The 23089-nt window shown below is 29.1% G+C and overlaps 3 protein-coding genes across 3 annotated transcripts; 2 read left to right on the top strand and 1 right to left on the bottom strand.

The window, feature by feature from the left end:
* Positions 1-513: 513 nt before the first annotated feature.
* Positions 514-944, bottom strand: LOC119672988 (40S ribosomal protein S28). Its single transcript, XM_038084182.1, has 2 exons — positions 599-944; positions 514-533 (listed from the first exon to the last, which is right to left on the bottom strand). Exon 1 carries the CDS (start codon positions 844-846, stop codon positions 649-651), a length of 198 nt encoding a protein of 65 aa, XP_037940110.1. The 5' UTR covers positions 847-944; the 3' UTR covers positions 514-533; positions 599-648.
* A 2045-nt stretch (positions 945-2989) lies between these two features.
* On the top strand, positions 2990-5014 carry LOC119671009 (translocon-associated protein subunit alpha-like). The gene is made up of 3 exons (XM_038081488.1): positions 2990-3219; positions 3459-4178; positions 4251-5014. The coding sequence occupies exons 1-3, from the start codon at positions 3156-3158 to the stop codon at positions 4382-4384; spliced, it is 918 nt and encodes a 305-aa protein (XP_037937416.1). The 5' UTR covers positions 2990-3155; the 3' UTR covers positions 4385-5014.
* Positions 5015-6663: 1649 nt separating this feature from the next.
* On the top strand, positions 6664-7648 carry LOC119672995. The gene is made up of 3 exons (XM_038084194.1): positions 6664-6884; positions 7112-7210; positions 7276-7648. Exons 1-3 carry the CDS (start codon positions 6679-6681, stop codon positions 7613-7615), a joined length of 645 nt encoding a protein of 214 aa, XP_037940122.1. The 5' UTR covers positions 6664-6678; the 3' UTR covers positions 7616-7648.
* Positions 7649-23089: the final 15441 nt, after the last annotated feature.

A 23089-nucleotide genomic window follows, 5' to 3' on the forward strand; every position in this document is an offset into this window, starting at 1 on the left:
ATGTCCTGAATGACCAATGGAACCGGAACGTAAACCTAGTCGCTCTCGGAACCATACATAGTAGTAAACACATATGGATAAATATTTCTTAACATTCTCAATGCAAAACTTATACTGTACTAAGTAAACCCCTATACGAAGTGGTATAACTAATTGTTCAAAGAGATTCGTGTACAAAACTATACGATCTCCGTAGACATTTATTGTTGTTAAGTCCTACAACCACATCTCTTCTTTGTCTTGGAACTGAAGTCAAATTAACACTGAAATATTGCCAAGTATGGTTCCTTCATGTCATTTGCACGTTATTTGCTGATATACATTATATACACAAACGTAAATATTTACATTAGCGGTCATACAATATCTTTTACGATTCCGCCTGTCTCTTTGTTGTAAGAAAAATAAAAATCACGTATTATTTCACATTTTAATAGGCTTTTTATTTAAATTTTAATTCTCATCTTAAACATTATTTGCAAATTTAAATTTTGCAAAGTTTTGTATTTTAACGTTGAATTTATTTGTTGTAACTGTAATTAAAAAGAAAAACCTTTTTAAGTAGCGTAACAAAATCTATTATTTAAATAAAGTTTACCTGTCGATTATTAAATAAAAAATCTATTAAAACGACACCGTACATCTACATTAGCGAAGTCTTCTTGCTTCACGTTCTGATTCAAGCAGGGTTAGAATATCACCTTCACGAACTGGTCCCTTGACGTTGCGGATGATTTGACGATTTTGCTCACCAAGGAATTCAACTTTCACTTGTGTAGCTTGACCCTGGGAACCGGTACGGCCCAAAACTTTAATAACACGTGCCCAAACGACTGGTTTATCCATATTTTCTTAATAAATTTGTGATTTTTTCGGAAAAAATTCACGTGCGACAAACACTCAAAGTGACAGTCGGAAGTAGAAAGAACGCGAAAAACTTTTGTTTCGTTAAATTTAATTTTGATTGTCAAAAAATTTAACGAAACCTCAACGCAAAGTTAGTTGCGGTTGTAAATTAAGTATATGTGGATTCTATGTTCCATAATAAATGATTAACAGAATAAATTATTGTTTGAAGTATATTTTAACATTTATGATACATATTGTTAATATTTATAAAATAAAATCTTCGTTTATATGACACAATACAAATATTGTATATTATTAAATATTTATAAATATAAAAATTCGTTTTCATATATATTTCATTATAGAGTAAAAGTGCGTATAGCACTAACTCAAGAAGAAGAAGAATCGATAATCATATATTTATTGTTAAAAATGTACAATTGATTCATAATTTATTTTGTCAACCAAACTCAACTCATAGATTGATGTTAAAGCATTTATTAAATACAAATGGGGGTATTCAGTAGCTTAATATTAGTTAATTTATTATTGTAAAATAGAATTATTATTAACCGAAACAACTAGTATGAAAATATTTTTCTTTATTAAGTAAAACAAGAATCTAAGCTTTTGTAAATTAAGTATTCTAAGTAATTATATAAATATTTTACAGCTAATCAAATTCAAATCATTATTATATAACAATGATCTAAACATACAAATTCAAGTTTGTGAATACGTTATACTAAGGAGAGGGTGAGAATTGATTCATACCATTTTCGTCTACAAAACACATCTTCCCATGTAACAAATAAACACTTTCAAATGACTCATCCAAAATGAGCCATTTTCGGCCAATGTAAACGCCGTATAAGCTCTAAGTAATTATATAAATATTTTCAGCTAATCAATTAATTTAAATCATGTCAAACATACAAATTCAATTTGTAATACGTTATACTAAGGAGAGGGTGATCTAATTTGTCTACAAAACACATCTTCTCATGTAACAAATACACAAATAAAATACGAAATATCTAAGCAAAATGATATAGACTTAAATGAAATGATTAGCATTTTTAACACTTTTTGACCATTATCTTCCCACTGCAGCTAAATCAATTAATGTCAATTATATTGAGACTTATATTATGTCTATATTGTGAGAAAAAGTTAATCTACATTTTAAATCTCCACCGCTTACATTATACATTGGAGATTAATTTTCACGTTTCTTTTGTTGTGTTTTGTTTCGTGGTTTGGTGAATTTCTGTAAATAAAGCATTCAATTACAATTTTGTACAAAAAAGTTGTAATATAAATTTAATAAATAGTTTTATAACAATAATTTTCCAAATGTTAGTAATAATTATTTACAAAACTCTTGTATAATTTACTTACTTCGGCATTTTCAATCTTTGTTTTGAATAGATTTTGACATTTCTTTTTCAATTCTTCTTTCTAAGATCGTAAAAAAAACTACGATATTTAGCCATTTGCAGAGTTGCACAGAGAAATAATCACCATTTCGAAAGAGATTTAAAATTAATCTCGACTAAAAGGAAAAAATCTGATATTAAACAGCAAAGTTAGTACTTTAATCTCGATTTTTGCTTTAATCTACTTTTAATCACACAATGTAAACGCCGTAGTAATCGTTATCGTTGGCTTTTATGTGTCAGAAAGTTTTATAAAAGTTTTAGGAAATTTATATTACAGTTGTTAGCAGATTATATTTGGTTTTGTATTGTGAGCAGAAAATAATTAGTTTATCATGAAAAACGAATAAAATGCAAAAAATTTGTTAAACAAATTTCATTAGCGACTTAAATCAATTAACTTGTTTAAATGTTCATATATTCAATTATTATTATAATTATTTCATTAAAAAAATAAAAAAAGTAGCGTTTTATGTACATTATTACATTTTCGTGATACAGATAAGCAGTTAATAATAGGTTTAAAATATTTTTATATTATATATTATTAATTTATATAATTAATGCATTAATGAGAGAATACAAAATTGTGGACCAAATTTCTTACATACCATTCCGAACACATTGAAAGTGAGTTGTCAAAATTACTATTACACGAACGCATCGCAAATGTCAAAACAAGCGGAGACTTTCGTTCAAACGCGCTCCACGTAATAAGTTTCTGTAGACATTGTTCGTGACTGCTGTTCATTCGGCAGTCTGTCTTATAACATTTTAATAGAGTTGGTATTGCATTGTGAAGGTTCGACTGGCGGTCTGGTTTATAGTTTAAAGTTTTTCTTTAGTTTACTGAAATACACAATTAAAATGAGGAACTATATGCTATTATTATTGTTAGTACTTCCTGCTATTATAACTGTATTTAATACATGTAAGTTTAATTCAAGAAATGAATGAAATTTTAAATTATAATTTGGAGACAAAGTGAAATAAATGAAAGTAACATTGAAGTTGTGGAGGAATAAGCCGCGACGTGGCAGCGGTGCAGTGTTTATGACTTCAAAAGAGAAAGTTTATAAATAATTAAAATGTTTTCAAAAATTCAAAAAAAAAATCTTTAATAATTCTATGCGAAAGTCAATTTAAAATAATATTTTTTTTAATTTGCAGCAAACAAATTTTCTGCATTTGCTGTCGAGGATGATTTGATTGATGTTGAAAATGAAGGTGAAGTTGAAGATGGTGCAGTTACCGGAGATGAAGTTGAAGAAGATGTAGAAGCCTCGTCTGCTTCCACGTCACCATATGCTGACACGTTCTTGCTGTTTACGAAACCCTTATATGTCGCTGGACAGCAATTGGATTTGCCAGGTGGTAAACCAGTTGAATTTCTGATTGGCTTCACTAACAAAGGACCAAATGATTTCATTATCGAAACTGTCGAAGCATCTTTCCGTTATCCAATGGACTTCAATTATCATATACAAAATTTCTCAGCAGTAACGTACAATCGCGAAGTGCCACCTGGTTCGGAGGCAACAGTTTCATACTCGTTCCTACCCTCAGACAACTTTGCTAGTCGACCATTTGGCTTAAACATTGCCTTGAATTATCGCGATGCTGATGGTGTGCAATTCAGTGAAGCTGTCTTCAATGAAACCGTTTTGATTTCGGAAGTAGATGAAGGTTTAGATGGTGAAACCTTCTTCCTGTACGTTTTACTAGCTGGTATTGTTGTCCTACTATTGGTTATTGGTCAACAATATTTGGTGGGATCTTCCGGCAAGAGAAAGCGCAGCTCTGCTGTCAAGAAAACCATTGAGACTGGTACTGCCAACGATAGTACCATCGACTACGATTGGTTACCACAAGAAACTCTACGTGCTTTGCGTAAGTTTGACTTATTATCTTACATTGTAAAATATATTAATTTAATTAATTTCTTTTTGTTTTTTGCAACAGAAAAATCACCGCCAAAATCACCGAAATCGAAATCAGTGAAAACATCACCAAAACCAATCAAACAGCAGAGCAGTCCAAAGCAAACACAAAGTCCTAAGCAAAGGAAAGTGAAACGTTCTGCGGGCGACGATTAAATTAAGACTGCAAACATTCACTAGAATTCCTAAATCATTTTTGATTTTCACCTCAACGCGATTTTTTTTTAATTTTATTTTGTGTTAGTAATTCTGAGATTTTTTGAGACCGCTGCTACAATTTGTAAATTTAAGTTCGTTACTTTTCGTTTCCGTTATATACACAAACTACTTCATCAGCTCCAATGTGTGTGCCTATGATGCTGCAATATACTCAAGTGCAGTGGAGGAGCATGGCTATGGAAGTAGGCTGACATCACGCTGCAATGCTTTGTATTGTTTTCGTTTGTAGAAAACGCCTTTGTGTGCTTAGGCATCGTGAATATTGTTCGCCGACTTCTTTGTGCTCTTCCACAATTCTAATTCAAATTCAAATTTGAATTTAAATTTACAAAAACTTTGTTGCCTCTATAAAATCCACAAAATATTTAAAGCTTAGCTTAAAATAAGATTCAGACAAACGCTAAGAAAAGGTTTCTGTACGGTCGTTTTGTGAATGAATTTCTTTTTTTTTTATTTTTGTGTGTAGATTTTAAGTAAGTCTTTTTTGTAATTAAAAACGTAAGAAATATGAACAACAGAACGAAAATAATTTATAAATAATAAATTTGTAAAATGAAACCATTTAAATTATTGTTTAAATTATAAATATTTATAATGTCAATAGAATGGCTACAATTAAGTAGTGTAAATATTTAAAATTATTTTTATATGAAAGAAACAGTAATAAATAAGCACTCTCTCCCACGGAGAGTGGGATTTTACAGAGGAAGTTTAATGTATAGAATATTTTGTAAAAAGAAAACCACTTGATTTGTGGCTGGACGCTTTGTGAAAAATAGCGATTGAGTCACAATCAAAAATAGACGTTTAAGGACAAGTCCAAGAAAGAAGAGTAGCTGCTTGTCAAGTTTCTTAAAGATTTTAATAGTACTTTTGCAGATTCCAGAAGTATGTGCTTCTAGGGAGTTTCTGTCTTAAAAAGAATAAATTCGGGAAATTATTGAGTAATTTGTGCTGGTGTTTTTGTCTTTAATAGAATAAATTCAGGAAATTATTATGCAGGTTGTGCTTCTTCTGAAGGTGCACCTAACTTGCATGGCATAAACGTGGAAGGTAATTGTGAGGCTTGTGATTTTCAAGTGTTTCCCATTTAAATGGCATAAATGTGGAAGATTATTCCTTGGGTCGAGAAATGAATAATATCATCTGCAAAAGAAAGTGGTCCATTGTCAGTATTAATGCTAAATAGGATGTTAAAGAAGGTATATCCGAAAAAAACTTGATATCGTTATAACACAATGTTTCTCCAAAATTAATTATCTTATCAACGTTATTCTTATATCTATTTATAGCTTATTAAATAAGTGTCAACCCATTCTGTTTGGGTTTGAAAAAATTAATAAATTTCAAATTAAGTTTTCTCCAAATTTATCAATCATTTTTGGGCACGAACTTATTTTTTCCAATATTTTCTTTTTTTTGTTAATTGTTTTTATATTAATATCTTATAGTCTTGAGAACATTTCTTTTTAAGGAATTTTACATCTATCATGTGCCCTTTTCCCTTAATTGATTTTCTAAAGTAAACTTCCCTTTTTATCAAATAAGAAACATGCAAATCCAATTAGAGTAAAATTTTCCCTTCACATTACACCAGATATAATGGATTTTTTCAAATGTTTTGAAATTTGACTATGACTTTGAATAAATTTTCAAAAATCCCTATAAATAAATATCTGTTTTTGGCAAGTGTAGCAAATCGGTCATGTTATGTTATGTTGTTGTGCTAACCTATGGGGATCTATACGATAGTTTAAAATAAAAGAAATCACAAATACATAAATATGGGTTAGTGTGCGGATAGTTAAAGGAAATGTGAAATGATAGGAGATTCGTGCCAGAAGCGCCCGGTTCTATGTCCCATAACCACGCGACAAGTTTCGACGTTAAAGTGCCGTTCACTATTTCCAAAGGGAACTATAATAATGATATATGATAAAAAAATTTAATAATAACAGTAACAATAATAATAATATAAACAGTAATAATAATTATATAAACTATATATTAAAGTTTCGAATTGATTAATGTCTTATTTTCTTTTTGTACTTAGAATCTTTTACAGACACAATCAAAAGCAAACACCTTTAATTTTATACTATTTTTCCAATTAGATATATGGCAACTCTGGTTTATTTTCAAAACAACATTTTTGTTGAAAGTAAATAAATTTCATCGGCGGTTTTATAAAATAAAGTCGTTGGATGTTAATCTAATAAAAATTTTAAAGAATGAATGCTCAAGTTATAGATGAGTTAAAAAACATGGAAGAACATCTAAAGAAACAAAATCAATTAGAGTTAGCCATTCGCAACGCTATTTTAACATTGCACACAGAGTTCCAAACACACTACGATTTATTGCAGAATGAAAGGGAGGTGCAAAAGGAACTGCTCAAACGCATGACTATATTAATGGAACGATTTCGCATTATACGGTAATAGCAATATAAGTTCCGTTGCACATGTCTCCAAAAAACGCGTGTTACCACAACACTGACACATTTACGTTGGATGCAGTTTAAGGCGCCGTCAACGTTGGTATTGGGCATCGCGCCAAATGATAACTGCAAACACAAATGTGGCGCGCTTTTGGACAACTGTGTGCACCGGGAATAAAATATTAATATTATTTTACTGTATTTATTGTACTTTTTTTTTGCAGTGAAAAGCCAATAAAAGAATCAAATATTGAAGCCATAATTGCAGAGGAAGGCATTTTAAATGAGTTTCACGAGAAAGTGCAGAAAATACGGTCATCCAAGTAATGCCATATATATATTAATAAATTATATATATAATATTCTTTTAATATTATTATATTTTCAGTGTCAAGCTGAAGGAACCATACATGAATATTAAATGCTCCTTTGAAAAATTTCAAGATCTCTGTGAGCAATTAGACTTAACATTAGATAGTCCATTCATAAAAGGAAATCATATCACTAAACCGTTGGGTCACTTTATTGAAATAATTAATGATTTTGACACGCATTTCTACCAACAAATTTTAAATTTAGAACTTTATTCGGATTATCTTCAACCGCACCCGGAGCAACTTAACCGCTATAAGTTACATTTAGAAGATTCTGAAGATTTTCAGGAATTCTTTAATATATCAATGGTTGACTTTAAATATTTGCAGCAAAGAAGTAAAAATGTGTCATAGAACTTTTTTAAATGTAATTGTATGTGTACAAATATAAATAAGTGGAGTTCAAAATATCTACGGTTTACGCCTAGAAAATGCAGGTTAGCTTATTTATTTTAATATAATTATATTAAATTATTTTAATAATAAATAATTAGTAAATAAACATAATTCAAGGAAAGATTAAAATCATGTTATAACTTTTAGTTAATAAATAATTCGAAAAAAATATGTGATTTAATGGTTAAATAATATAATCAAACAACAAGGAAGATCTATAATTGTATATCATCAATGCTACATTATAATTTTGAAATTTTTGAAAAAAGTTTCTTTGATAATTATCTATTAAATAATAATATTAAAAATTCGAAATCTATGTTAAGCATATAACAAAGTGCCTTGTTACATCCGCTCAAACGACCTTAGAATAGACCCGATCAAAAAATACATAAGGGCTGCCCTGAAGTTATATGCGAAAACTGACAGGCTATCCTACTAAGCACTATCTAATCTTAGAGTAATCACTCTCCGCACGGGGAGGTACGCAGATCTTAGATCAATCACTGAATAATCATGAAGCTTATAGGGAATACATAAATTAGTCAATGAGATGGGTGGGACCTGTAGTACCCAAGCTATCAAAGTGTAAAAGTGCCCATTTGTGCTGACTCGAAAAAAGGTTCAACATACATATAACTTTTTGTTGTCCAATTTTTTTTTATTTAAATCTTTTTTTTTATCATTATTTGGAACTTCTATTCTCTTGAGACCTAACTTGAGGAAATTAAAGTGGGTTGACAAAGACCGTTCGCTAAATAGAGTTCTCACTGTATGTTATATGTAAGTTAATAATATTTCTAATAATATTTACATTTGAATAAAAAAAAAGAGGTGAGGAAGAGAAATGTTTAGTTCAGTAGTGCTTGAGATAATTAAGCACAACTGGGCTTAAATCAATCTGTGAAGTGTCGTTAAGGAGTAGACAGTAGACCTAGTTAATTGCACTTCAACTAGCTTATTGTTTAACATAGAAACATTAAATTACAATTGTTTCTTTGGAGAGGTACTAGATACAAGACTAGTAAGAGCTTCGTTTAAAGGCAGATACGGTTTCACGATATTTAATGCTACCTTTTGAAAGGTGTTTAAGTAATATCTCCACGCTGATGAGCAAATATACTTAGCACAATTGTTGGTAGGATTGTCAATGCAACTTGCATATAAAGTAAAGTAGCAATTATTGGTATGAAGTTGAAGGTACTCACTTCACTTGTTGTTGAGAATTTGAGAGTTCCCATTGTCTATCACAAGTAACTTAACATTGTTGTGGTAGTAAATGACACCAACAATAGATTATATTGCAAGTATATATAAGTATTTCGTCACTAATGATGTTATTATTATGTTGAGGCTATTTGAGTCAGTGCACTTGAGCACTTTTACTCTCTATTAACTGCGAGGTTTCTTCAAAACCCCTCTTTGCGCCTTGACAGGATTATTGTTTATCACTTCATCAGACTAAGCAATAATTGTCAGAACATCATTTATGTTAAAGCATTTGATTCATTTCGTGAGCAGATTGCGATGGTATTGCTAGGATATTTTCTAAGACCGTGTCGATGGTGTGCGATTTGTCGCTTTAAGAATAAAGACTCCAAAACCTTATCTATATGGACAATTATTTTGCGGATTAAGTTGGTCTACAACTAGGTCTCTGATTGATAAAAGGTTTTTAGCCGAGAAAAGTCGCTGCTGGCGCGACATTCCAGGTAACCGTAAACCAGGCTAAAGACCTGGTTTATCCTTACAGTTATGGTAAAGTGTCCTTCTTCAGCAGAACAGAGCTGAGATTGCTAGTGAGATATTTAACGGGTCACCATGGACTGCGTTATCATCTTAACAAAATGTGTCTGTCTGAAGAGATAGATTATCGACTCTGCTTGAAAGCAGACGAGACTTCCAGTCATATTCTCTGTCACATTGACTGCCTAGCTTTGATCTGGTCCAGGAGGAGATCACCGGGTTGAGAACTACTCTCCCCTTTTGACATTAGGAGGTCCTCAACTGGCTTTCATTCGGAAGGTGGAATGTCTTCTCTTCGGTAAGGGTCTGTTGCAGCACAAAAGATCAATCATGATCGCAGTGCTTAGCTCCGTTAGGAGCTAATACCCAGTTTATTCATATTCCTACTATATATTAAGATTTCTAAAATTGAATTCTTATTTTGTCCAGTTTTCTTAATATATTTTCCGTAAGATTACGGAGACACCCTGTTTTTTAAAAAGTAATTTGCTTTTATTATGTAAATAAAAAGAACATCTCAATACTATGCTCTTATCTGTTATTTAACTCTCCACATACAAAATACATTGATTCCCTGAAGCGCTTAATCGCTATCCAGTGCCTGTCTGAATAGCCTCGCTTTATGTGTGCATGTATTTATGAAACTGATTCCCGAAAAAGTTATGCAAATAAATGCCAATATAAAAACGAGAGGAAGGAATATAAATAAAAAATGAAAGAAGGATATGCAAATTCCATGAAACACCTGCCCGCATCCACACGAACAACACTCACACACACACATGCAGGCAGCTATTTAATAGGTTAGACACACTCAGCGGCGCATAGGCGCGTACGTAAGCTAAGTAGTCTGTATCCTTTTGTGTCGCGCTGCCACAAAACAGTCGTTTTGGTTGAGGTTCCTTCGCATAATTTTATTAGTATTATTTGGTGCTAACGTGTACCTAACGTAACCGGTTATGGGCAGGAAAATATTTACAATTACGCATCAGCATCAGGTGGATGAGTGTGTATGCGTGTAACAACTCAGTTGGTATGTTTGTGTGTCTATACCATATAGCGTCTGCTTGTAGCGAAGTGTGTTTGTTGTTAGTGGATAAAAATGTCCATAGCGTTTAACTCATTTTTATTTGCAACGTGCACAATTAAAGGAAACGGAAACAAGGAAACACTGCGCAAATATGTCCAACAGACTTTATCGCTATAACTGCCACTACGTTTAGAGAGTTTACTTTGTGTTTGCTTTATGTTTGTTACTATTGTTTTGTTACAATGGCATTGTCGTTGTTGTTGGAATTGTTGTTGGCATTGTTGTTGGTGTGTGCGTGTGTTGCATTGTACAGTACGGTGAGTGCTCGTTTAATGATGCCATAAACGATTATGGCCGCGCGTTAAAGCAATGAGAGCAAAGTGCTTTAGTGCGCTCGTTGTTTATTCCTAAACGATGTTGTGGTTTTTAGACCAATTTAATCAATTTTTTTTGTTTGTTTTTTTTTTTGGGTATGAAGTGAAATTTATATACCAAGACGAAAGGATGTAATTCGGTAAATCTTTAAATTTCGTTTCTGCTTCTGTTTTGAGCCTAAAATGTAATGAAGGCTGTCAGTCACTCACTCAGCCTATTTGTGGAAATTTTCCTTAAATGTCTGTTTTCTATGTGTATCCGTTTTTTTTTGGTTTTTTCCCTTTTTTTGTTTTTTGAAAAGTTTTATATGCTTTTAATGCTTCATTGGAGACTGCTTTAATCAGTCTTTTTCTTACTTCATACTTACCTTATCAATTTATATGAACACAGACAACTGAAAGTAAATGCCTACATCCTTATTTACATAATAACTTAAATAAACATAGCCAGATATGAATATTTGTATAAATAATTTCACATTTCTCTCTACATACTTTTATGATATTAATTATGTATCTAGATAGTTGCACAACAAATTGTTTTTGGTCTTTGTTAATTAGAAACAAATTAAGTATTCACATAGAATCTGCCTGAGGTCATTGAGAATTAATTTCATTATTAAATTTTCTTCAGATTTTATTGCACCAATAATTTAATTTCTTAAATTTTGTTTTATGTGATCAGTTTTTAATAATTACTTAAAAAAATATTTAAAATGTTTATTTTTTTTATTAATAATTAATTTTTGAAAAATTTTATTTACTTTTCAGTTATTTTAATATTTTAAAAACATTTTAATTTATTTCCTTTTTAATATTTTTTATATAATAACAGATTATATAAATAATTTGAACATATAAAGTTTAAACATTATTTATTTCTGTGTTTTCTGGTATTTTAACTAAATTTATTATGTAATAGCATCATGAGGATGGCTATCGATTCCTATCGTTATCATCGATTACCTTCAATAACCATCATCACCTTCGATTACCATCGATTATCTTCAATTATCATCAATTTTTTTTTGTTTATTATTGAGAACTTTCGATTGTTTTCGATTACCATCGATTAGTTTTGATTACCATCAATCGATTATTTTCGATTACCTTCAGTTACCTGCGATTATCATTGAATATATTCATTTATTATTGATTACCTTCGATTGTTTTCGATTACCATCGATTATTATTGAATATTTTCATTTGTTGTTGATTACCTTCGATTGTTTTCGATTATCATCGATTACCTTTGATTATCATCGATTATATTCGTTTACTATTAATTACCTTCGATTATTTTCGATTACCATCGATTAGTTTTAATTACTATTGATTACCTTTGCATTAATAAGCTTCGATATCTATCGATTACCTTCGATGACCTTCAGTTACCTTCGATTACCATTAAATGTCAACGACAACTTTCGATTGCCTTCGATTACTCTCCATTAGCTTCAATTATCAATTACCTTCAATTACCTTCGATAGTCATCATTACTATACTTATACATTTACAATAATTTTGGACTTAAACCCAGAAAACATTGCAATAAATGAAAATAATATAAAAAAAATTAAAATAGAATGTAATAAAATAAAAAACGAAATAAACCGAAAAAAATACTATGTCAAAAATACTAATCAAAAATTTGGCCAGGAAGAAAGTAATGATTAAAATTAATTAGACCATACGTTAGGTTAGAATTGGGTTCTTGTGCCCAAAGTCCTCATATTGAGATCGCTTAGAAAAGGGGTCTAAACATTTTAAATCTGCTCTTAGCCGATGACGGACACAGTGTAATACAGTTTCCTTCTCATCTGCAAAAGAAGATAATCCTCCATAAATGCGACAAAAGTCATTCTGTGGTGAATTAGGTTTTACAGCACGTCCTCCTGGTATGCAATATCCTGTCAGCACCGATACCATAGTCCTGAGCAGGCTACGCCTAAGTTGATGCAGTTGTCTGGCACAATACACTATTAAATAATTAAAAAATTATTTTTATTTTTTCCTTTATATATTTTTAAAGGGACTAATTGGTCAGTTGTCACCGCTACTTCGACTATAATCTATAGTCATCTTCAAGGAACTGATATAATATTTTTACAATATAGTAACATTTTAATACAAATGACAAAGAAATAGTCCTGTTGAGGATTTACTGAAATTGTTTTTAAACATTTGAGTTTTTAAACACTTGAGGACAGTATATTCGTTCTTCCATCTGTCTGTTTTTTCATTTTATTATTCGGAGTCCATTTTTATAAAATCATTTTGTGAACTTTATTTATCATTTACTAGCAGTATCTTTTAAATTAAACACAAAAAAATTAATATTTTTTTTTATATGGAAAAGGACTTCAGAGCGTATTATTATTACTTTATAAGAAGTTGAATTAGGTGTGACTATATATATACTTATATATGATTATGTACTTATAAAAAGGAACCAATTTTATTTCGATATTCAACTTAATTAAAATAACAATAAAATGTTTTAGATATTAACATTGAATTAATACGAAGGCTATTGTAAATACAAAGAAAAGAAGAATAGGTACGAATCGTTAATAAAAATTGTTAATCCAAAAAGGTTCGACTACATAAAGGCAAGATTATAATTATTTAATTATACTCTTTAATGATACTTTCATATTAGTGTTATGTATTTTGAAGATAACAATACTTAGAGAAATAGAACTTTTACTTTAATGGGTGATAAAAGTAACAATATAATGAAACTATAATCTTAACTTAAATGCCTGGTATTTGGCTAAGTATGCTATACATATTTATTGAAGCTGTAATGATATATTGACAATTACTTGTATTGGCAACGTTTCCATATTAACATGATTTCGTAACATGCCACTTTCATCGTATCAGGCAAATACATTGATGTGTGTTTTCTGAGCTTAGAAGTTGTTCTAAACATAAGCTTAGAATCAAGTGTACCTATAACTTGAAGGACATTATGTGTATGATTTAAAAAAATTCATTCCATATGCTTTAAGTCCACATAAATCTATATATTGAGTTAGTAAAGAATTATTTTTATATAAAATAAATCCATTTTGCCAAGAAAAGTTTTTTCTTTCTATTTTTAAGAAGCCCTCTTTACATTGGATGTTATCTATGTATGTTATATCAACGTTTTGCCAAAAACATAGAAATCTAAAAACGTGTATTTCTATATTTTACTACATCTTATTACTACATCTTATTCTTATTATTGTTATTATTATATTATTATTACTATTTATAAATTTTACCAATATGTCAATAGTTAAATTGCCAAAATTCTCATATTGAAGTGGTTTTCGAATTTAACAGCCTTATAAACTACTTACCCACCAATTCATATATTCTTACTCTTTATTATTATATCTACCACCTATTCACAGAAGAATTTTGGCATAACTAATTCTTTTCTGTTTAACATGTTTAAGCCATGTGTATCGTTTGTCCACTGTGATGCCTAGATATTTAATACCATCCTCCCAGTTTATTACCATGTCTCCCATTCTCACTCTCGACGGGTTCTGTCTCCACTAAAGCCTAATAAACAGAACCTTAGTTTTTTTTATTATTGATTTTTATTTTTCATTTCTGGAAATACTCCAGGATGTGGTTTATATGCTCTTGAAATGTGTTGGTTATGTTGGGAACACATTTATCCGTGTATAGCATACACGTATCGTCAGCATATAACGCCAGAGTCGAGGAATCGAATATTGGGATATCAGGCTTATAAATGTTGTAGAGAAAGGGAAAAAGTGGCGATCGCTGAGAAACCTATGCTTCTAGAGTTCGTCACTTGAACTGACGAGTGACTGACGAGAGAGCGCTGTTGATTTTCGTGCGAAAGGACCTCCCACGTAGGAAGCTGCCGATGATATTCGTGACATTTTTACTAACAGGTCATCATGCCAGACCTTGTAAAAAGCTTTAGTAATGTCAAAAATGATCATTTTAGTCGTCTCTCTTCTACTAAGGGCTGTTTGGATCATTTGGACCGTTCTAGCCAGTTGAAGCTCCGTGGATAGGTCATTCCTAAAACTAAATTGCTCGTCAGGGAGTCAAGAATTACCCTTTCGGCACTGCGACCCATAGATCTATTGTGCCTTTTCTTACTTCTTACTTTTTATATATGATATATCTTACAAATATTTTTCATAATTAATTGAAATCATTATGTGTAAAGTAATAAATTATTTTAGAATTCTTAAGGACATTTAATTTCCAATTCAAATATTGTAATATCAAAATAATCAAAACATTTCTACATACACAAACCAAGCACAAACCAAACACAAAATGTACACACAAAAAACAAAACCAAAAAAGGGAAAATAAAGTAAATAAACAATGAGTGACGATTGAAGCTAAAAATAAGCACAATTTAACAAGTGAATTTAAAGTGTATAAGTACATAAATATGAAAGCTCCTATGAATGCCAAATGAAAAGAACAATGGAGAGGGGAAATGTCATAACATATGCAAGTGAGGCGAGTGAGACAAGTGAGGTACAAGCACCGAAATGGTCTAAAAAGGAGCAATGTAGAAGAGAGAAGAAGGCAGAGTCTGACGGAGAGCACCCACTGCAAAACCACAAAAATATTACCAAAGTAGCAATCCTTGAGAGTAAAATACGACGAGTACAAATGTGTACGCAAAACAAAACAAGCATCAAGGGCTTTACAACAACGGCATTGCCGATGCCGACACACGCCGACACACACATTCAATGCCAAATGAAGTTCTCAATGCCAACGTCAGCAGCATTCTACGTAACAAACCTTCGTCTAGTTGTTGTTGCTGCTGTCGTACTGTTGGTTTATGTTACGTTTATGTTTACGCTCGCGTAAAATTTGCTGCTCATGCTCTGTAACGACTTCCTCAACACTCTTTCGATATTAGTTTGTATACAGAAGACCAAAAAAAAAATAAAAGCAACACAAACAACACCGAAGTAGCCATCATTGATAACAGAGGCAGCAGCGTTAACAGCAGCACAGCAGCAGCAGCAGATGACAGAAGCTTGAACTTCGGTTCGAACAGTGGCAGTTGCAGTCAAGGAACAGCTTCGATAACAAAGATTTTTGCCACAATTAAAATATTTCGAATCATTCGCGTTGACAACGCCAATCGTGTTAAGACAACGTGCTCGGTCTACGCAAAACGAAGTATCCTTGCTTGTTTACAGTTTCAAACGCTCAAAGTCTAGAATCTCACTGAACTGTAATTGTAAATTAAAACGGTTTTCCAAATTCAAAAAAAAATTAATTTGTGACATATTTTGAAGGCCTTTGGTCTGTGCGTTCAAAGTGTGAGTTCTTTGAATTCTTTGTTTTTTTTTTTGTTTATTTAAAAAATAATTTTATTTTGTGTTTGTTTACTAAATATTGAAATGCCTGAAATGCTGCTTAAGTGAAAGTGAATAGAAAAAGTGCGAAAAATCAAATAAGCAACAGCTGTGCTTTCTAAAGTGTTTCTGTGAAGAGGATAACATCCGTTTATGGAAAGTACTTTCATGTTATACAACTTGACATAAACGTAATATATATAAAATATATACATATATATATTTGTAAAGATATAGTATAAAAATAAAATAAATATAATAAAAACTATATACGTCTCAAAAGACAAATATTGTATAAAAATAGTGAATTAATTAAATGAAATAAAAAATTGTGCCAGAAAGCAATTTTTAAAATCATTCTTTGTTTATTAAAATTAATAAAACAATAAAATAATTTTCAATATTACTAAAAATTACTTAATAATTTTTCAACTAAATAAAATTCAAATAATTATTAATAAATTTTAAAGAGGTTTTTTCGAACAGTAGTGGACTACAACAACAAAAAATCATTTTATATTATTTTAATTAATTGAATTTTTGGCTGACCGTACAGCTGTTTCGAGTATTAATAAATTTTAATTAAAAAACTAATTTAAAAATCTTAGCTCCATAAAATATTATTTACAAAAATAAATTTACAAATAATAACATGAATAAAAATAAATAAATAAATATTAATGTTGAATTCATAATTAAAATCATTTTTCTTTTTTCTAAACTTTAATAAAACGTTATAATTTAAACATATAAACACATATATGAAGATAAATTACAAAAATAAATTTACGAATAATAAAACTAATATAAATTTAAATTTATAAAAAATAAAAATTACAAATAAATTATACATTATAACTTTAAATTTAAAATTAGTTACAAATATAAACAAATAAATATTAATGTAAAATTTATTATTGAAATAATTTTTCTTTGTTTTTATTAAATTTGAATACAACATTATAATTTAAATTTAAACAAAATAAAAATTAGTTACAAAAATATATTTACGAACTTAAAATTCTTTAATTAAATTTTTCGTTTAAAATGTAAAATTAAAAATATTTAAAAAAAAGAAACTCGTTTTTTCAGTACATTTTTAAATAAAAGTTTTTTAATATTAGTATAAAATATTATTTCATTGCTTTAAAAAGAAAGATTTAATTTTTAATTTAAACAATATAAAAATTAATTACAATAAAAAAATTTTCGCAAATATTTTAACACAAAAATTTATTGCTAAAATTATTAATTATATATCAATATTAACACAAAACTTTTTAATAAAATAATTATTTAAAATAATAAGAAAGAATATTTAAAAAAATATAAAAAGTTAATAAAAAAAATTTTTACATAAAATACATATATTTAATATAATAAAAATTTTTGTTTTTGGTAAGATAAATTTAATATTACATATTTAATATAAATTAAAAGATATAAATAATTTGGAATACTTTTTATTTATGTTTTTGTCATGATATTATTAACAATAACTGTAATGAAAAAAATATATATTTATTAGAGAAGTTGTTAATTCACTTTTTTAAATATATCTGTTTTTACAAAAGGCTTATGTGAATGAAATAAAAAATTTTAAATTGGGTTTCATTTTTATTCTTATATAGTTCGCTATATAAATATCACCAAATTCTAGTATAAATAATCGCCGTATATGTTTCCAAGAGTTCGCATTGAGCAAGACGTCAAACAAACTTCGAAATGTCGGTGATATATATATATATATATATTAGATTTTAGACAAATCAAACCTTTAGAAAGTAATATATATAGGTATATATATATAACACAGCATAAAAAGTGTAGTAGGCAAATATACTTGGCTAACCGATATGAGAAACCAGAATACACTATATCGGGCTTCTGTCAAAACTAGAGAATACTTTGATATAATGAAAAATATATAATGAATTATATTAATATTTACCAACTTTTTATTTAAATTTGTTTTTGTTGTACCATATTACAAGTACTTTCCCTTGTCGGTCAGAAAATTACTATTTTTTTTTAAATTAAATTTTTGTTAATAATATGTCCGAAGTATCAAATTTTTGACTAAATACATATCTATTTCTGGTGTTGCCAAATACAAATTAAAAAAAAATTTGTTATCTCAGCGACATAAACATTAAATAAGATTATTTAGTCGTTGAAATAATAACAGCTATATAGAATAGAAAATCCATTTTCATTATCAGCTTTGACTGGGGTGTTCAGAGAAAATTCTATGTCTACGCTTTTCAATTTTGTTTGCTTGAAAGTTAATCAACTCAAGTTGTAGAAATATCATAGTATTCACCTTCACATTGAATAACTAAAGTATTAAATGCAGGATTCTCCACTTAGTTCATTCTTCTTAAATGTGAAAAAGTATAAAAAAAACCTTAGTTATGAAAAGCTTAATAAATTTTAAACTTTTTATTAAAAAATCAAATTGATTCTAAAGATAATATTCGCCAAGGAACCTTCAAGTTCTGGAGATTAACGCTTAGTTCATTTTACTTTTGTGCTTCTTCATCTGTAGTGCCATTAAGACTGCATATTATTTACAGATACAACAAGATATATGACGACGGTATATTGCAAACAACAAAGATAAGAAAAGTAAATGTGATATTAATGTGGTTCTATTATATATTACAATCCATATTATTAATCGGTGTCCGACATCGCTAAGGACTCAACATATGTAGGCTTCTTCCTTGCCGACCAAATATAACTTTTTATTCACTGGTTTGTTAGTTATTTTATTATTAAACATTTATACTGTATAAAAATTTTTTAAAAAATTTAAAAATATATAAAAATTAAAAAAGCATGTTGTTACAGTTTTTCGACATCTTTTATTTATGTCAGATTTATGTTTCATATGTTCCGTAGGCTTTTTGATGTCCTACGTAGGTCAGTTTATTGTTATAATTGATAGCACAAGCATTAATAAATTTTAATTTTTAGAACTTAATAAGTTCAATTATTTAAAATTATTTATTATCATTATTATTAAATAATTTATTATTAAATATAATATAATTATATTATTTATTTACATAATTATATATAAGTATTTTATTATTAATAGTTTTTTATTTAATATTAAATAATATGAAATAATAAAAATATTATAATTAATAAGTCAATTCTTTTTATGATTTCTTTAAAAAAATTCTATTAATTATTTTAATTTTTTTTTAATAATAATAACGAATAGTTAAATTAACAAGAATTAATTAACAAGAATTATTTCGAAGACCACTGATGATGGGTATTTGGCAATTCTCGAAACAGCTGTATGGTCAGCCAAAAATTCAATTAATATAAAAAAATAAAATTTTTGTTTTTGTAGTTCACTACGGTTCGAAAAAACTTCTTCATTTTTTTTAAATAAATTTTTTCTTCTTAATTATTTGTCTGTGTTTTATGTAATAGTTTATTTTTATGCTACAATTATAACATATTTATATTGTTATAAATAATTCAATTACTTTAATGTATTTATAATTCGTACAAACAGACTTTGTATTGTAGTGGTGTTTTTATATAAATTGATATTTAAACTTTAAATTACTTTAGTCCCTGTAAATGTACTCTCATAAGCACATTTATTGTAAGTATTTTATTTTGTTATGGAATTCCCAATTTTATTAGTTTTATTTATTCTTGTGGCTCTTGGGTTTTGGGTTTAAACTGGGTTAAATTCGCTTCACTTGGCAAAACAAAACAAATTCAAGTGCACCACAAAGGATTTCTGAAATAAAAATAATCAAATTGTGAATAATAGAATGGGATTTCAGGTTCATTTGCGAAAAAAGAAAATATGCTAGAAATATCTTAAGTTAGAAGAATAAAACTACAAAAAAAATTTACCAGAAGGAAAAAAGTATCAATAGGGAGAATTGTCTCAAAGAACGTCTGATTTTATTTATTAGATTCATTACCATTAACTTCTATTTGAATCAATAATCCTTTTTCTTTCCAAATTTATTGTCTTAAATATGTTTATTTTTTAATAATGAATACTTGTAATACTTATAACCAATAGATATAAATAACAGAAAACAAAATAATAATATGTACACTAGCTCAAGTTAGTATAGCATTTAGTATAAGCTTTCATATTATTCATCATAATCTCCTTTGTAATTGTCTTCTTTTTTAATTATGTTGCCGATAAATTAGTACCTATTCCGATACTGTCAATCATAACATAATATCTGCAACTTTTTCAAATTTTATGAGAATCGATATTCGTTCTGTCACATTAAAAAACACAAAAGCAAATTGTCATTCAGTTTTAATAACTTTTTTTTATACTTCACTTGGTTTTCACAATATTTTAATCAATTGACAAGAAATGTATCCATGATCCATACACTGACATAGCCTCAGGACTATAAGAACAAAAACTGTAATATGATATTTTAAAAAACTGGAGACAGAAATTTTTTTTTGTTACTTTTTTGATTTAAAATTGTGGAACTGTCATATTTATGGAATTGCAGTGGTATTAGAAAAAACTCTCAAATTCAGTTCAGATTTCAGTAGAGAATTGAATTGTTACTTTTTTTTTATTAAGAAATTTGTATATAGTATTATGTAGTCGTTGTAATTTTAGTAACTTTTTTAAACAAAAAGTAATTTAATGTTTACTATCATTAACAAGCTTAACTAAGTTATACATATTGTATTATATTGCATAGTATTTTGGTAGCCTCTAACATTATCTGTTCACTACACTATATTTCTTGATAAACTATAGTATATTGTTCTATCCATAATTACTGTAGGACTTTTTTTACTTGAACTATGTCCAGAAAATTCTTTATAATTTTCAGATCGATTTTGGAATACTTTCGCTCGTGGATCAATTCTCTGTGGAAAATGGTTCTCCTATATTGTTTAAGAGCAAGGCATTCTTCAAGGATATGTAAGGAACTTTTTGTGTCTTCCATATATGAATATATATATGTATCACATTTATCAGATATACATATACATACATATATATTATACATATGCTCAAATAAAACTCGTTGTATCTACTAATTTAAATAAATGGACCAGGTTTATTTATTTTTTTGTAATATTAGATTCTTGTCTCCTAAGTACTGTTTTATATTCTTCTTTTCCAAGCCAGTTGCTAAAGGCTTCATATTTTTCGTATATTGTAATTTCTTTTTTTCTCAAATTAAAGACTGCATATGTTATTTTTGAAACTTTGCACGCCTACCAAATTTTGTGGTTATTACTAACATACTAAAATGGCCATAACAACCTATTATCAGGATTAATCCTGACGTAACATGTCTCTCCCGGCTCTTCTGTTACGCGCATGCTTTCTCCAGCCTCGTACATCAAGTGCAGTTAGTGATTTCTCAACTTGATGACTCTACTAAAGACACAGTCTATCTCTAAGTCTTCTTTCTACAACTATCGCTTCAAATACCTTTTCTTTGCTGCAGCATCTTTATCCACTCCCACCTAGTGCTGCTTCATCATTTTGTATAATGTTCATGCTTTTGCACTTTACAAAAGCACTGGTAGGATGCGCGAGAGAGCTCTACACACCAGTTGCCAACTGAGCCCATAGTAGCAGCTAAGGCCATGTTATGTAGAGTGTCATGAGCTCGTCATAAGCAAAATTGTTGTTGTTGTTTTTAATCCAAATTATAAAATTGAAAGTTAGAGAAAAAGCAATATGTCGGTTCTAATTTGGAAAGCCTCATATGAGAGCCGAGGCTTTCTGTGTCTCGTCACTTAAGCAAAGCAGTGTTGTTCAGTAATAAATGTCAACATTTAGTCTTCGTAATATGCATTTTCGACAGAGGCCAAAAGAGACAATTTTGATGAGTCCATGGCTCCTATTAGTAATGGAATTATTATTATTGTTAGAGGATGTGGCACTGCGACCATCGGGTGTATTGAACCCACTTCTGGGTTTAGAGTAGGTCTCTAAGCCCTGTTGCGTAAATAAAAAATAGTATATAACCTACTTTAAAGAGTTGTATTGCCTCTTCCGTAAGAATACACATTTCCAGAAGTTTATTCTGTTTGTGCATTAGTGTAGGGCATTCTAACAGCACTTGTGTAACCGACTACTCATTCTCTTCACAGAATCTATAGTTTGCATCCATATGTATAGTCAGTCTCGTAAGATTGCCAATGGTAACTAAGGTGCTAGGGTGGGTGAAATCCTTGACAGATTCAAAAGTATAGTCGCCAGGCACTAGTTCGGAGCTCAAGCTTTGTGGCAATTATTGCTAACAAAATCTAACTCTCATCTATTGCTACTCTCATTTGAGACTGTGACATCAAGTCTAAGAGTTTATTTTCCAGTTTATTTTTTAATTTATCTATCGGTTATAGTGAAGCAACAATTTCGATACTTAAAATTATTTTATTTAGTTCACTTTTAATTGCTTTCGTCATTAAGTGCTTTAAAGTTTAAACGACACACTTGAAATAATTTAAGTAATAAAACTCATTCAAACTTAACTTAAAATATATTTTAATAAATTAATAAAGAAAAGTTTAACATTAAAATTTCTTTTCAAATAAAATGTAAAAACACAAAAAAAAAATAAAATTGAGAAAAGTTCTAAGGAAAGTTACATTAAAAATGCTTGTAGTGAAAATTTTTTAAGTTCGTGGTTTTTAATTAATCTTAAGCAAGAAGTTTAATGTTTCATAAAAAATTTTTATTAAAAACTGTTTAATTTACTTAAGGCAAATAGCAGAGGTTCACAGCAGAAATTCATAGCAGAGGTTGTGCAGCTCATTTAAAACGTAGTGTTAATGTATTAACATCTAAGATATTGAGTTCACAGCACTTAAACTGTAACTCTTTAATTGAAGGTTGAGTTTTCAGCACTTGAACTGAAACTCTGGAAA

Source organism: Teleopsis dalmanni, chromosome 1, assembly GCF_002237135.1.
Source record: "Teleopsis dalmanni isolate 2A chromosome 1, ASM223713v2, whole genome shotgun sequence".
In the NCBI taxonomy this organism is placed as follows: Eukaryota; Metazoa; Arthropoda; class Insecta; order Diptera; family Diopsidae; genus Teleopsis; species Teleopsis dalmanni.

Excerpts from the sequence above, each read along its gene's own strand:
- LOC119671009 (XM_038081488.1), top strand. The coding sequence starts at position 3,156 with ATGAGGAACTATATGCTATTATTATTGTTAGTACTTCCTGCTATTATA. Across the intron at positions 3,220-3,458 it reads TATAACTGTATTTAATACAT|CAAACAAATTTTCTGCATTT; the intron begins GTAAGTTTAATT and ends TTTAATTTGCAG. Across the intron at positions 4,179-4,250 it reads AGAAACTCTACGTGCTTTGC|AAAAATCACCGCCAAAATCA; the intron begins GTAAGTTTGACT and ends TTTTTGCAACAG.
- LOC119672995 (XM_038084194.1), top strand. The coding sequence starts at position 6,679 with ATGAATGCTCAAGTTATAGATGAGTTAAAAAACATGGAAGAACATCTA. Across the intron at positions 6,885-7,111 it reads GAACGATTTCGCATTATACG|TGAAAAGCCAATAAAAGAAT; the intron begins GTAATAGCAATA and ends TTTTTTTTGCAG. Across the intron at positions 7,211-7,275 it reads CAGAAAATACGGTCATCCAA|TGTCAAGCTGAAGGAACCAT; the intron begins GTAATGCCATAT and ends TTATATTTTCAG.
- LOC119672988 (XM_038084182.1), bottom strand. The coding sequence starts at position 846 with ATGGATAAACCAGTCGTTTGGGCACGTGTTATTAAAGTTTTGGGCCGT.